Source organism: Schistocerca piceifrons, chromosome 3 (genome assembly GCF_021461385.2).
Source record: "Schistocerca piceifrons isolate TAMUIC-IGC-003096 chromosome 3, iqSchPice1.1, whole genome shotgun sequence".
Taxonomy (NCBI): Eukaryota; Metazoa; Arthropoda; class Insecta; order Orthoptera; family Acrididae; genus Schistocerca; species Schistocerca piceifrons.
Window position 1 is genome coordinate 366,162,223 of NC_060140.1, and position 16,905 is coordinate 366,179,127.

General features: G+C 42.1%; 1 protein-coding gene across 2 annotated transcripts in view; it reads right to left on the bottom strand.

Annotated features, from left to right (window-relative positions):
* Positions 1 to 16,905, bottom strand: part of LOC124788043 (venom carboxylesterase-6-like) — a 147,887-nt gene that overhangs the window by 30,862 nt on the left and 100,120 nt on the right. For both annotated transcript variants that reach the window (XM_047255102.1, XM_047255103.1), the window contains exons 6-7: positions 10,374 to 10,542; positions 7,096 to 7,274 (exon numbers count right to left, since the gene is read on the bottom strand). In XM_047255102.1, the coding sequence (XP_047111058.1) occupies positions 7,096 to 7,274; positions 10,374 to 10,542 (348 nt within the window). The remainder of the gene's footprint in view (positions 1 to 7,095; positions 7,275 to 10,373; positions 10,543 to 16,905) is intronic.

The following is a 16,905-nucleotide window of genomic DNA, read 5'->3' on the forward strand; positions in this document are numbered from 1 at the left end:
TCTAACAATCTAACGTTCTGCATTCTTCTACAGCACTGCATGTAGAAAGCATCTACTACTTTTAGTGTGTCGTTTTCTGATCTATTTCCCTTAGCATTACGTGATTTATGTTGACTACATTCCATTACTCTTGTTTTACTTCTGTTGATGTTCATCTTCTAATTTATTTTCAAGACATTATGCATTCTGTTCAACTACAATCTCATTAGCACACCTTAATGTTTTTATTTCCCCTCCCTGAACTTTAATCTGCTTTTCAAACTTCTCCTTGGTTTCCTTCACTGCTTGGTCCATGTGCAGATTGAATAATATAGGGAACACGCTACAACACTGTCTCATCCCTTCTCAACTATTACATCCCCTTCATGTCTTTACACAATGTGATCAGAAATAGTCTGAATAGTCTGGTGGATGGATGGGTGTGTGTGTGTGTGTGTGTGTGTGTGTGTGTGTGTGTGTGTGTGTATGTGTGTGTGTGTGTGTGTGTGTGTGTGTGTGCGCGAGTAGGACAGAGAGAGTTCTGCTGACAGATGGTTTATTTTTGTAATATGCACATTAACTACATTGTCAAATTGCTGTGCATATGGGTTGTAATAATGACAGCTTGAAGACAAATGCAGAAGGGATCGGGAAGTAGTGCAATGTGCCAGTGACAGCCTTAACTTGACACAACTTTGATCATTTTTAGTACTTCTTGTTCCAGGAGGAGGTGAATTTTTTTAAGTGTGAGTGCCGGAGGCACAAAAATAAAGGTTTTGTTAAATTCTGCAGAATATGAACAGAACCTGTAGCTAACTTCTCTTTGTCTTACAGATGGCACTGCATGAGACTACGGTGCTAACCAGAATAATGTTCTTTAGCACCAGAGGCTCTGAAACTCGTGCCTGCATCCTTGCATGTGTACTACAACCATTCAACAACATTAAATTATTAACCTTTACCTTTCCTTAATTAACACAAAAAGAAAGGAGAACTGATAGAGGTACTCAAAGTACCCTCTGCCACACACCGTCAGGTGGCTTGCTGAGTATGGATGTAGATGTAGATGTTAGGGGGTGACTACCAGAGCAATTGCTACGTATGTACAGACGTAAATATAAGAGAGAAACATAAACAACTTTGTTATGTGTACCAGAATCTGCCTTGTTGTCACAAGCTCATCATTTTTTAATGAAATAGAAATTTATAATGTACAGGTTTACACACACACACACACACACACACACACACACACACACTCACTCACTCACTCACTCACTCCAGAATCTCAAGAATAAGTAATTTTGACTTCATATACCATGTGGTTCTAACTGAAGTTCAGCTACTCACAGAGGTCCAGTGTGGGCTATAATGGTTGTATGGCAGTGAAACTTGGTAGATATTCTAATGCATTAATATGGAACCGGTTTACAATGGAAAAAATTAGTTCCAATTTTATCCACCAGGTGCAAATCTGGCACTGATCACAAGAAAGACGTATAGAAATGTTTCCATATGTAATGGGTTAGGAATTGGACATGGGCAGAAAAAGTCAGATAAATGAGAAAGGCACAATGTTGATTTTATTATTAACTGCCACTTCAACAATGTTTAATATGGGAACTGGAGGTGTTGAAAAAATGCTGCATCCACAGAACGATGTGATCAACAGTTGCTCGCAGCAGTTCTGGTGGAATCTGTGCAATATGTTCCCATATACTGGCCTTCAGATCAGGTGAGAATAAACATATCCCTGAAGTGCATCCTTTCAGATATCCTCAGAGCCAAAATTCACTTTGATTCAGATAAGTTGATCTTGCAGATCATGTATCTGGAAACCTCTGGAGGTAACATGTTCACGGAAGTTTACTTTAAGCAGATCTTTCACTGAGCAAGTGACACAAGATGAGATGTTGACCCATCTTGCATGAAAACAGTAGTTTCTACACAGCTGTGCCCTTCCAAGGCAGGAATCACTTGCTGTACAAGGTGGTCTCAATAGCATGCAGGTGTCACTGTACACCTGACAGGTCCTCTGGGTGTATTCTCTTCAGAGGAGAATGGACCAAGAATAAAGGTGAATGTGAATCCACTCCACAGTCACATACAGTGAATGCAATTGCTCTTCATGCACAACACACAGTTTAAAATAACCCCAGATCCTGCAGTTCTGTGTATTCGCTGCACCTTACAGTGTAAAATATTGCATGTCACTCCATTGAATATTTACCTGTCACATCTCATCAGCTTCGATCAGTGTCGAAAACAAAATAGCAAATTCAGAATGTTGCTGGGGATCAAGAGATTTCAGATGCTGAACCATCTGGATCTTGTACAGGTACTAGAGTAAAACAAACCCCGAAGTTTTTGTACTGGTGAACATGGGACGGACAATTCTAGTGACACTTCTCAAACACTAGCATTGCTCAGGGCAAATGCTGCAAGGTCAGTTCCAGCAACAGCAACCTCGTCAATAACTCCCATCAGGATAGGAAGCCTTTCTTTTCCAGGTGCTACACCAACCTCACCCATGTTTTTGAATTTAATTATCATCTTTAAATCATTTAATGATGTTGGGCCTCTTCTTAGGCCATTCAGTTGGCAATACTCTCCCCATGCAGCACTGTAATTGCTACCATTCACATACAACATATTCACTAAGAGCACACAGTCTCTCTTTTCAAAAGCTGTATTATTCATTCATGTTAAGGCTTTTCAAATAACAGCTTGGATGTCACACTGTACAGCACCAGAATTGGACCTGGTGGCCACACCTGGAACTGATTTGTTCTCTAGCAAAAATTGGTTCTGCATTAATGCATTAGCATATCTAACAAGTTTTGTTGCCATATAATAATTACAGCCCATACTGGATCTCAGTGAGTAGCTGTACTTTAATTATAACCACCCATACTTTGCTAGGACTGGTGCATTAATTACCATTACAAAAGTAGTCACATTTAGTGACTCCATTCTCTTTCTAGTTTCCATTACAGTTTGAAAGCACTTTGACATGATGGGGCATATTACTTGAGTTGGTTATGATTGGCACTCTACACCAGATCTGGATGTATTTGATCTACACCAAACTATCACAATTAACTTATGTTTCCTCCATTACTAACAAACACTGATTTAACATACTGCACCTCTCAGAGATGTCCTTACCTTCACATGACTACCCTGAAAGATTTACAACAGTAAATACCAATAGAGAGCAGGTTACAGCTTCCACAGCTGCTTTATCACTGAATTAATAATAAGTCTATTTTATTACACATAGTCAACTCTCAAACTATACAAAATTACTCATATATGGAGAAAATGTGAAACCTTATACCAAATATGACAGCAGTCCCTGATTAGCAGAATTTGCCAAGAGGAACCCAGCATGTTCTTTCAGAAGAAAACAAATAGAAAACAAACTTTTTATAATAGAAAGAGTACAGGTAGCCACTCCTTATATAAATGAGGCATTTAGCAGTTGACAGGCACACAAACAATACTGAAAACACTGATGAGCTTTCAGATAATGCCCTCATTTGGAGCTAACTAATGCAGACATGCATCATTATAATGTTCTGGGCATTACACAGGCCTGGCTCTGCAGCTCAACAGAGAGGTGAGGAATTATGTCAAGTGAAGGGAAGGTGAGGAGAAAATAAATGGGGAGGGGGAAGATAAGAGAGAGGATACATGGAGGGAAAGGTGGCGGAGGCTGGGAGAGAAAGACAGCAAGGGAATGATATAGGAACGTGGCATCGGTGAGCTCACCCGGGTACAAGCAGGAGGAATTGTGTGTGGCACACGATAAAGTAAAGGAGTGGAGGAAAGCAGAGGGGGACAGCATGTAGAACAGAGGAAGATGGATGAGGAAGTCTGTGGAGTGAAAGGTGTGAGGGTAGATTAATGGAGTGAAGAGTAGAAACCAGGACGGGGTCTCAATGTGTTCAAAGCAAGTTTTGCAAAGATAGGTCCCATTTATCTAACTCAGAGATGCTGATAGAGGAAGGAAGTTCCCATTGACACAGATTGTGAAATTGAGCATGCTGAGCTAAGGAACATGTTCCGCCTCTAGGTAGTGAACTTTTGCCTTGGACAATGTTGGGCAGTGGCCATTCACTGGGGTGGGCAGCTGATTGATGGGACACCAATATAGATGATTGTGCAAAATTTATAGCACAGCTGTCATATGGTATGACAGCTTTCACAGGTGGCTTTGCATCTTATTGGCTAGAATACACCTGTGATGAGGTTGGCATATAGACATGGACATTTAATACAAAAACCATTCTTAAAATTAAGGTTGTGATGAACGCAATGTAAAAAGCAAGAAGATAATTAATAGGAGAGACAGACGAACAGCTAAATTCACCAGGAAAGATAGTGGAGTGGAAGATACAAATATGACTCCAATGAAAATGAAATATAGTTGGGCTGGACATTTAGACAGGCGAACAATTGGTAGATGTACCAAGGACATTCTTTGCTAGATTCCAATAGGCAAGATAAGACAAAGATGAAAATGAATAAGTAATGGAAGGTGCGTGGAGGTCATTAGATAACATGTAGGAGCAACAAGGATTCAATATCTGAAGACTATAATATATTGAGAAGGCCGAGGTCAGACGTTCACCACATTTTATGCCTCACAACATACTTACTGAAATTGATTTTGTAGCACATTTCAGTTACAAATCCACAGTCACTGAGCATTTTGGATTACTCCAGCCTGAAAATCAGATGGAACATATCCTATGTACTCAAGAAAGAAATTTTCTTGACCACATCAACAAATTCAAGGTTTCAGCAATCTTCTTCTGTTTTTTCAAAACTCAGAAGACATCTTAACTGAATTTTATCTGGCTGCTTACTGTTTCTATTCTTTTCTGAAATAACTTACAGAAATCTCAGACACTTTCCGTTTCGTAAGTATCTGTATTACTCTCACTTCACATTTCACTCTTATACAATGGTTACTCAGCCACAAAAGCTTAAATCTCCATAGCAACTATTTGGCATACCAAAATTATCACTTATTCTAATTTTTGATGGAGTACAGAAATACGAAAATTTACATGTTTCTGTTTGTATATTTCTAAAAAATGGAATATCTGAGGTTAATGCTAACAGCAAGTGAACTCTGATTCGCAACTACACGATTTGATAGTAAATTCATGTGCAGGCAGCTTAAATTGCAGGTACACACAAATATCTGTAGTACCATGCGATATCGTATAATCTTCAGGATTGTGAGTTACAAACTGTCTCTTTTGAGCCCCTGATGAGTGAAAGGAAAGCATTAAAATATTGACATGTAAATATTTGTATTGCATAATAAGTGAAAATATATTCCCAAAGGTGCACAAAACCACCAAGTTGTCTCCAATTGAACACTGTTCAAAAGAATTAGGGAAATACATGTTTAAAAGTCAGGTATGTTAAATCTACTTTGATACAGGTGTTACCTGTGGTCTTATTGCATGGCTTGAGATCTTCACTTTCAATGTAGACAACAATTTATTGGCTATGTTATGCATTTCAGTGTCAGGTGACCCCTCAGAAGGTAGAGAGTACCAATGTCGCAGTGTTTTCTAGTGAGTTACACAGATGGCAGTTGTCATTTATGGGCATTGTATTCAACCAAGCTCATGCAGTGAAACATCTTAATACAGTGCAAGTTGTGCAAAGGCAGTCTGTCTGATCCAAAAAGGATGGACTTTTAGTCAGGTTACTGCATATGCTCATGTCTCTCCAAGCCATCATCCATAGCTTGTGGGCACAATACACAGAGACAGGTCAGTACACAAGGTGAATTTGACAAAGTCATTGCTGCATTACGACACCACATGAAGACCAATATCTGGCCATCGCTAAATTTTAGCATCATACTGATACCACCAGAGCACTTCAAGATGATCTCCGGAGGGCCACTGCGGCCATCGTGTCTGATCAGACTGCAATGAACAGGATACGAGAAAGAACCTTACGGCCTGGATGTCCTGTTTGAATACCTCGCTTAACAGACATCATCTTGCAGCTTGTCTTAATTTGCACTGTTCCCATGTCAACCAACAACTTCATCACTGCCAAAACATATTGCTCACAAACAAGTCCTTGTATCCTTTCATGCCAGGTGATGGCCGTGTACACATGTGGAGATGCACGGTGAGTAGTATCTGCCAAATGTTGTCCAGAAAACTGACAGATTTTCAAGGTTCTTTGATGTTGTTGGGAGGCTCCAGTGTTGACTGCCATACAGATCTTGTCATCATTCATTAATGGTTGCCTTACAGCCAGGCAATACATCAACAGATCATGTTGGACCATGTGGTGGCTGCTTTATACAGCAGTGGTGCTGAATTGCTTCTAATGCCAGGGCCCACACTGTGGGCATCAGCAGGGATGTTTTGCAAAGCCTGGACATTTTAGTAATGGAATGGCTGACAGTGAGCCCAACCTAATCCCATTGTGCATACGTGGGAGATCCTTTAAAGGCATGTTTATCATCACTCTGTTCTGCTACAGACACACCAAAAACTCTCCAGAGCTCTGACTGAAGAATGCGAACAGATAATGTAGAGTGTTCTCTATAGGCCTATATGGAGCATGCCACGTGTCAGGCAGTGATAAACTCTCACAGAGGGCATACACATTATTGGAGCTCTCAAAGTCCAATGAAAAGTATCTAGGATGATGAGATGAATAATTGTTTCCACATCAGTTTTGTTAGCTGCTAGACATTTCACTTCTTTTTACATAAGCAATCGAAGATTTAATGATGTTTTGTTGTACACTTAATTTGTGGAAGATAAAGGTACAATTTAATAACATACCCAGTCCTCTTATTATTGCTCAATGAAGTATGGCAGATTCCCAAAGTCATGTTCCCCTAATTCATTTGAGCAGTGAATTTAGGGTTATTTTACTCCTTAACATCTGTCAGTAAGAAGTTCAAATGCAGATGTTGTAGAACAGATAAAACACTATTTTGTCCAGTTCCTACTTTAGCTTCTTTTAGTGATTACTGACTATTACAAACACACAGAAAACCCCAAATGCACAACAATAAAAGACTGCAAGGAAGAAATGAAAAAAACAAAATAACAGGCTTACATCAGCTAAGGCAGAAACTGAAACACTGGAAACTGGGAGCTCCCCAAAGTAATATGCCTTGAGTTTCTCTGTAACATATTCTGCATGTACTGAACTATGTCCATAATGCAAGGAAAGTGGTGCTACTTTCCCAAAGTCTTTGGTGATATCATTCAAGAGATCCACATTTTTAAAAATAGCTGCAAAAGAAAAACAAATAAACAATTCAGACAGAATCACAAATGAATATTAACTATATTTGAGACACGGTTGTTAGCTACCAGCAACTATTTTGACTCAAATGAATACTTTAGTGGTTTAAGTTTTTAACAGTTATAAAATTAATCAAGGAAAAAAAGGAATAACTTCTAAAAGTTTTATAAAATTGCCTTACTGTTCATGAATTGGTAATATTCTACAGTGAAAGTTTTACTGTCTTACCACAAGTATATGATGGTAGGCTTCAGTTAATTCCCTTTTTCAGATTCTTCTATGCCACACCAAAGCAGTTAGAAGGCATGCCTGCAGTGACTTCTATTATAGATATTAGCGGAGCAAAAGGGTAGTATAACAGAACTGGAGAGTCAATTACGACACAATGAAAAATAAAGGACAGTTTAATGCAGGCTGAGAACTGTGACTTAAGTATAGTATGTGTAAATTGTGAACTGAGTCGAGAGAGTGATGATTAAGTGCACCTCCGAATGGGAGGGGAATCGTTTCAAGAATTTCAATTGCAACTGAATTATTCTGGAAATGAATGTCCAACTCTAATGAAGGGAAATGTAATATTATGAGAAGGAAATTTGCCCTCAGCATATAGCAGAGATGCTGAGTCACAGATAGGCACAACAAAAAGATTTTCACACTTAAAGCTTTCGGCCAATGACCTTTGTCAACAAAACACACACACACACACACACACACACACACACACACACACACACATGACTGCACTCTCAGGCAACTGAAACCACACTGTGAGCTGCAGCACCAGTGCAAGATGGGATTGGTGATTGGGTGGGGGAAAGTAGAAGGCTGGGGGGAGGAATAGTATAGTGGGGACAGCGAACAGTGAAGTGCTGCAGGTTCGGCGGCGGACAGGGGAGGTAGCAGAAAAGAAAAGAAATAGAGAGAAATAAATTTTAAAAAATTACAATTTTGTCTCCTTTGAAGGCATTACCTACAAACAAACCTGGGATACGGTTACGGGCACCCGAATGGCACCATCCTATGATAACCTATTCATGGGCCATCATGTGGAATCCTTTACCCCTCACCTGGTTCATATTCACTTAAGACACCTTTGCTATCTGGATCGAAGGTAAGGACACCCTCTCCACATTCCTCCAGAACCTCAATAACTTTTCCCCCATTTGCTTCACCTGGTCCTACTCAACCCAACAAGTCCCCTTCTTAGATGTTGACCTCCACCTCTACATCAGTACCTCCGTCCATATCAAACCTACTAACCACCAACAATACCTCCACTTTGACAGCTGCCACCCATTCAAATACCAAGAAGTCCCTTCCTTACAGCATAGCCACCCGTGGTTCTCACATCTGCAGTGATGAGCAGTCCATCTCAAAATGTGCTGAGGGTCTCACTGAAGCCTCAATGACCATAATTATCCTCCCAACGTTGTACAAAAACAAATCTCCCATGCCTTATCTTTCCGGTCTCCCACAACCTACCAAAGCCGCACCCATCCCGCGACAGATGAGCATTCCCCTCGTAACTCAGTACCACTCAGGACTGGAGCAACTGAATTACATTCTCCGCCAGGGTTTCGATTACCTCTCGTCATGCCCTGAAATGAGAAATGTCCTGCCCACTATCCTTCCCACCCCTCCCACAGTGGTATTCCGTCATCCACTAGACCTACACAATATACTCGTCCATTCTCACACAACCCCTGCTCCCAAACCCTTACCTCATGGCTCATACCCCTCTAATAGACCTAGATGCAAGACCTCTCCCATACATTCTCCAACCACCACCTACTACAGTCCGGTCACTAACGTCACCTACCCCATCAAAGGGCTACCAGTGAAACCAGTCATGTGGTCTAGAAGCTAAGCTGCAACCATTGTGCTGCATTCTATGTAGGCATGTCAGCCAACAAGCTGAATGGTCATTGACAAACTGTGGCCAAGAAACAAGTGGACCACCCTGTTGCTGAACATGCTGCCGAACATGATGTCCTTTATTTCAAAGACTGTTTCACAGCCTGTGCCATATGGATCCTACCTACCAACACCAGCTTTCCTGAACTGCGCAGATGGGAACTTTCCCTGGAATACAACCTAAGTTCCCATAACCCTCCTAGCCTCAACCCTCATGAGTCACTGTCCTCACCCATCCGGCACCTTCCCTGCTCCCATTCCAGTTCTACACAACTGTCATTCCACCACCACACCCACTTTTTAAATTTTTTTTATTTATTCTATCTTATTTTATATAATTATTTATTTCTCTCCATTTCTCTCCTTTTCTGCTACTCCCTCCCCCCCCCCCCCCCCCCCCATATGTCCCCTGCTCGCCGCCCAACCTGCAGCACTTCACTGTCCGCCATCCCCACCATACTATCTCTCCCCCTCCCCACACCAGCCGCCTCCATTCCCCCACCCAGTCACCACTTCCATCCATCATGAATCGGTGCTGCTGCTCACAGTGTGGTTTCAGTTGCCCGGTACTGCAGTCGTGTGTGAGAGTTTCGTTTGCGTGTGCGTGTGTGCATGCGCGGGCTTATGTGTGTCTATTGCTGTCAAAGGTCATTCACTGAAAGCTTTAAGTGTGAAAATCTTTTTGTTGTGCCTATCTGTGACTCAGCATCTCCGCTATCTGGTGTGTGGCAACTTTCCTTCTCATAATATTGTTACATTCCATCCTGGATTTTCCATTGTTTGAAGGGAAATGTATGTAACTTGTGATTTGTTCAAACAGAATTTATAATTAGGAAGGAATAATGATGATATTTCTCTTGTAACTGTATGCCTTCCAATGCTGTCTGCTCCAATAGTAGTGCAAGAATTGGTTTTTCCTTGAGATTTTAAGTTTCTGCCAATGTACACTAATCACTGATATAATTCCTGTTCATATCAGAGCTACTTTTATACTGTGCAGTATGCTGTCTGACCAAGGACACTATCAGCAATAAGCTGCACAAGACACTACCACAGCAAGCAAATACATTGACACAGACCCTTTCCCACACTTACTGCCATCTCATTTGCAGTACAATAATAAGCAAAACTCCAAAGATAAGTGTAAGAGGTTTTTTCTCCATATTTCATACCTTCAGCTTTGTTACCTCCTTCATGAGATGTAATTCCCACAATCCAAGGTATAGAGATCTCTATATTTCTTTCTTGCAGTGTTTCAAGAGGATCTTCACATAGAAATGCACTATTTGACTCCATTTCTACAACTGGTTTAAAAGCTGTGCCTTCTTCAGCACCCCATTCCTGGTCAAAAATAAAACATCTGGCACAGTATTTGAAAAAGGTATTACACAATGTTGCTGATCATTCGTGAATAACTTGTGTAACATTAACATGCTTCGATTAACATCTGGAAGTTTACAGGTTGTGGCAACTTTTGATTGTTGCCATCCCAAGTTAAATCTTTAGATGATGCAAGACAAATATTATTATTATATTGGTTTGAAGACATTGGCATGACTATTAGGTCCCTTGAATATGATCTAAATGCTTGACGAGATTAAAGACTTTCCTCATAACAAATTTTCTTTGGAGAAGGTGACATGGATACATGTTACAGACCTGAAAGACAAGCTGGCAATGTTGACACTGACCACTTATGAATATATTAAAATGGATAGTAAAATCACACATGGAAGTGTGCATGTCTACTAGCACATTAATGCTCTTCCCTCCTCACACACAAATAAAACTATAATATAGCCATGACATAAAACAGTAAATAAAACAAGAATTGAATTAGCTGAAAAGAGTACAATAAGTGTGGCTGGCTAACTACTAATAAAAACAGGAAACAAACCAGCCACTATGACAACAAGTACATGTTGGTTAACAATTCTATACATGAATGCTAAAAGTTCTCAAATATAAATCTGAGTCCTAGTTCAAAAACACATATTCAAAGAGAAATGAACACAAAGTAAAAATTGTACAACTGTGATTCAGATAATCACAACTGACTTAGTTACTGACTATAAGATGATGAACTAGCCACTGAGATACATTAGAAACCCATAACCGATAATTTGGGCAAAACACAAAACCTTAAAGTCTTTTCCACACTCATCTCAATGTTATTTACAACAATGGACAAATAGTTATCCAAAAAAACTGCTACCCCATTGTCAGAATATAAAATACAATGACTTAAAATGAGCTGCACTGACAGTAGAACAACATAATGTGTGAGTAGTTAGGTATACCACTTAAGCAATTTCAAGAAAATCTCAAGAAAGCTTTAATGTGTCCGATTTACGGGTTGTTGTGACACTGCGCACGAGATGGCGACAGTCATGTGGTTAGCGTGCAAGCCCCATAATTGGTGGATCATTGAATCAAGTCATGCTCCCTTCTTCTCTTTTAAATGCCAGTTGTATTATTCCATACACATTATGTTTGAAATGTGATATGATGAAAAGATATGTATTTGCATGAACTTTTACTGAATTTTCAACATTAGTGTGTTTGTTGCTAATTTTCACTATCACAATAAATATTATAATTATGGACAAGTAAACCTTCAAAAACACACAGTTTTACTGAAAACATATGCCTATCGTGATTTCCAAAATCCCTATACCTGAAACTGGGTAAGTGCTGAGAACTGTTTTGCACCTCAATGCTTTGATATGCAGACATAGGTTTCAAGAAGAAGGCACTGGTTTATAAAGTCCAACTTAAACACTAGAAGAAGAGAAGAAGTAGTGTGACTAGGGCCTCCCGTCGGGTAGACAGTTCGCCGGGTGAAAGTCTTTTGATTTGACGCCACTTCGGCGACTTGGGTGAACAACTTAAACACTGATAAATAACTTTTTTCAATAATACAATGAGTTACAATACAGCAGAATATGAGGGTAGTGTACGAACAACTGTCAGAAGTGTTTTCAACATTGCAAGTTATAGGAAGATGTTTCTCATATAGACACAGAAAATGAAATAAAATGGCAACTACTACATTAAATGAACACAATTTTCCCCCACATGCACAAGGAATCCTTGGAATTTCTGGGGAAAAACGAAGCTCATTGACATTTTCAAAAATTTCTCTTTCTTCTGAAATTTTGGATGCAAACCACGTTTAATATAACATTTTCATAAATATTGGTGCTGAATATCGGCACTTAATGACAAAGTATTTTAATAGCATCTTCATGAGAAGCAATTTCTCATTCATTTTCAATCAAATACAAACAAGTTTGAAGGCACTTAATAAAGTTTTTAACTTACCTTTAGAAATAAAAGTTGCATAATATCTGTTGTAGTAATAAAATGTAGTAAACAGCCAAATAACAATGGAAATTCAATAAAAGTTCTTGCAAATACATGCGTCTTTCCATCACATCACATTTCAAATGTAGTATGTATGTGTGGCATTGATATAAACATCGACCCCCAAACGAGGAAATACTCACTCACTCATCCCCCCCCCCCCCCTCACGAGTTCTTTGGACAAAACGTTTGAGAAGATGCAGTCTGTTTATGTGACTTCTTGTATATACATGTGTAGATGCTTGTACTTAAATATACATCTGTATCGAAATATAAAGTGGAAGTGTTTGATTTTGGGATAGTAACCCTCCATATTCCCACAGTGGTAACCCCATTATGAATTTTGAGTACATTTCGAGTCTCCCGCACTAGTTCATTGTGCTACAAGTGATTGTTCGCCACCATGATTTTTCCACATAACACTTTCCTCGTGGACTTGGAAGATCAAACCAACTCTATGGATGAATTCATCACAAGTCCCGCGACTGATTTTTCTCTGGCTGACTACAATTCACATACTACACCCATGTCACATGAGCTGTTTGTCTCATCACAACGGCTGTTTGCTACACCTCAGGCCCGCACAATGGACTCAAGATTTGTATCACTGGATTGTGTTCGTCACTTGTGCAACCTAACTCAGATGATATTCAGAACAGCGTTTCTTGCGATCGTAATCGAACGCACAGCTTAAGTTGCCTCTGCAGCTGGACATTCATTTACAGCATGCTCCCACAACCGTTATTGTGGTGCCGTGTGCAAGGCCGCCATTCTGCAACAAGTAACATGTTCGAATCAGCCATCCTCTGAACCTGTTCTGACTCCCACAAATACTAGCCTAGGGCATATCATCATTAATAGTGCACCACAGGCATTCCCCAGGACTTATTCACAGATGGTTGACCATAATAGCGCAACAAACTTTCCCGCCACTGTGTGTCGCGGACTTTAATTCACGTCACGCACGTTCACAATCCACCCTCCCTCTATCACCCCTGCCTGCACAGAGGGTTCCGGTTCCTGCCGTAAACCCGCTCGCTGTTTCCACGGCACCGGCTGTGCCTGCCGCGATGGCCTTCCGCTTTGCCTCCGAAGTTGGGCATTTCAATGACACACCCCTGGCTGGCATATCAGTTTTAGGGACCCCAGCTCCTGCTCCTCTTCCACCCATTTGTTCCACAGTGCCGACCACACCTGCCATGATGGCCTCCAGTGACGCACAGATATTCTCAGTGATCGCACACATGGCAATTGTGACAAACGTTTTTTTGGATCAATACCCCCCCCCCCCCCCTCCGTCGTTACTTTAGTTTTCTCCGTGGGCCACCCGTGCCTCCCACACCAGACCGCCATGCTACCATTTCCTGGCCAGAACGGGATTTTGTGGCTCACAAAGACTATTTGGTGTTTTCGGAGGTTCACAATTCTCCTCCGTCCCCTCCCACTGTGTGCCTGCCAAAGTTACCGCCCCTGTCAGAAGATATCCCCGTGTCATGATTCACTTTGGTAGAGCACATTTGCAAGCTACACCATGTTTCCAATAACTCCAGATTCCTATGCCTCATGACACCTTCATGACCACTCGAACCTAATCTGTGACCTGCTCCTCTCTCCGCCACTGCCCCGAAGTATGACTTCGCCAGTAAGATGGATTATTGAGCTCCTCGCCTGTTCCCCCTGGAGCTCATCCTAAAAATTTTATATGGAGAACATCTTGGGGACTGGACACCATCGTAACTCTGGCACCTCGTACGGTTGCTGGCCCACGAGCAAACTGTGTCAGATGTAATGCTCCAGGTAGTGTGGTCTGCTAAGCTACCCACCGCTCTCCAGATACACTAGCTACCAAATTTCTTCAAGTCAATCAGATCGCGTTTACGGATCACCAGTCAATTGTACTCTCTCCTGTGACAGTACCAGCCTCCGTGTGCTCTGCCACAGGTTGATACACCTGCACCAGAGATTTGCCTGTTTGCTGATAGGGGCAGCGCCTGCTCCTTCACTGTCCTCCACGACGCCTAGCGGCCTGTGCTCACACCCCCACTCTCCAGATCGTGCACACCCTATACACCCCATACATGCCAGTATATCTACCCAAAGCAATTGATGACAACAAGTTGCCCCCTCTTGCTAAGTCTTGGCCTCCACCATGCCCTGATCACTCGTACTGCTGGTATCACAAGGCCTTTGGCGATACAGCACAGAAGTGTAGATCGCCTTGCCAGCACCCAAACACCATCCGCAGGGCACAGTAGACATCAAACCCTGCATCACAATCCTTGTGTTTCCCCTGGACTTTTTACACAGTCTACAAATGAGCCAATCCTAAGAATGAATTTCTTGTCACACCAAAAACTTTCTCCAAATGTTGTTCAGGACACAGAGCTGCACCACCCTATGTACACAAACAGTGTGCTCGCCTTCCAATTTCCCACTCAAATGTCCTCACGGTGAATAGTTTGTTGCATGAGTGTTCCACCATTGCAGGTGGCATTCTGAGGAGTGTGGACGTTTAACTGTCTGAGTAAACTGCGCTGATTCCTCGGCTCCATCAACTACTGTCCCCTCATCGGCTTCAATACAAGATCCTCTCTAAGATGCACTGTCAGGCAAGCAAACCTCAGAACTCTGACCCATCCGTTGGACCAGTCACATGCTCTAAGCCTTCGGGGTAATAAAGGTTTCAATGGCCTGGGCTGCAACACTCACCCACCCGGACCCCTTGGCTGAACTATTCATTGCCTCAGACACTATTGACACAGCATTGGGAGCTGTCCTTCAACAACACTCCAGCGACAACCTCTCACCACTGCACTTATTCTATAAAAAACTATCTGCCACACAGAAGAAATACTCCGCCTTCGAAAGATAGCTCCAGTCCATCTAAGAGGCTGTTAAACATTTCTGCCATGATGTTGAAGGATGCTGTTCTATATCCTCACAGACCACAAACCACTTGTGAATGCCTTCTGAAACTCTCTGAAGACCCGCCCCCTCGTTTCTTCCTCCATTTTTACTTGGTGTCTCAGTTTATGACAGATGTCCACTGTATCAAGGGGGCAGATAATATTACTGCCAATTTTTTCTCACGCATTAATGCAGTGTCCAACATCATTGATTTGTCTAATCTAGCCACTCTTCAGGCAACAGACAAGAACACCCAAGCACTCTTTGCGAACCTGACCACCTTGCTCATGTTCACCAAAGCACTATCCCCCAGCATTGCTGCCGAGGTCTGGTGTGATTCTTCGACTGAGGTCTTCCGTCCAGTGTTACTGGCTCCATTACGCATCAAGTTTTCAATGTCTTACACAACCTCACACAGCTGGGCATTCGTACCTCTACCCGGCTCATTACCAAGCACTTTAACTGGAAAGATACCAAAACAGACTGCCAGATGTGGGCTCGCAATCGTACCCTTGCCAGCGCAACAAAGTTGGCCGCCATACAGCCCCCCCCCCCCCCCCCCGGGTAAATTTCGCATTCCTCCAGAATGCTTCAGGCACATCCATATTGATCTCACTGGCCCCTTCCACTATCAGAAGGTTTTGGATACATCCTGCCTTCTATTGATCACTTGTCCTGATGGGTGGAAGCCATACCTTTGCCGAACATTATGGCCGGAACGGTTGTCAAAGTTTTCCTCTCCTCTTGGATTGCCCGGTTCGGCTACCCAGCCACAATCATAACTGATCAAGGCCGGCAATTTGAGTCGTTCCTGTTCGCTTTGCTGTGTTGCATGTGCAGTATCCACAACATCCACACCACCTTGTACCACCCCCAGAGCAACGGTTTGGTGGAATGGTGGCACCGCACTTTAAAGACCACTCTCAGGTGCCATAACTGCCTTTGGTTGGAAGCTATACCTTGGGACCTTTTAGGGTGGAGATCAATGTAGAAATCAGACATCCAGGGCACCATATCAAAGGTGGTTCACGAAGAACCCTGTCCTGCCAGGTGAACTAGTCCAGCCCACGACTCTAGAGGATACCCCTCCCCTTCCCCCTTCCCCCCCTCCCTCCCTCCCTCCCAGACTTCATTAGCCACCTGCATACCCATTTCAAGCACATATGCCTCTATCCACCAGTTAACCATACCTCCCTGGTTTCCTACGTGCCCACTTCTCTTTGAGGCTGTTCCCACGTCATGTTACAAAATGACACCATACGCCAACCTTTACAGTCACCCTACCAGAGTCCCTTCAATGTTCCGCAACATGGGGATTCAACGTGCAACTTTCTCATCATGGACACAAGCACACCCCACAGTCAGTTTCACGGCATCGGGTCAAACCTGCATTTGTGGACTCCGATTCTCTGGCATCAGGCTCTCCCAACA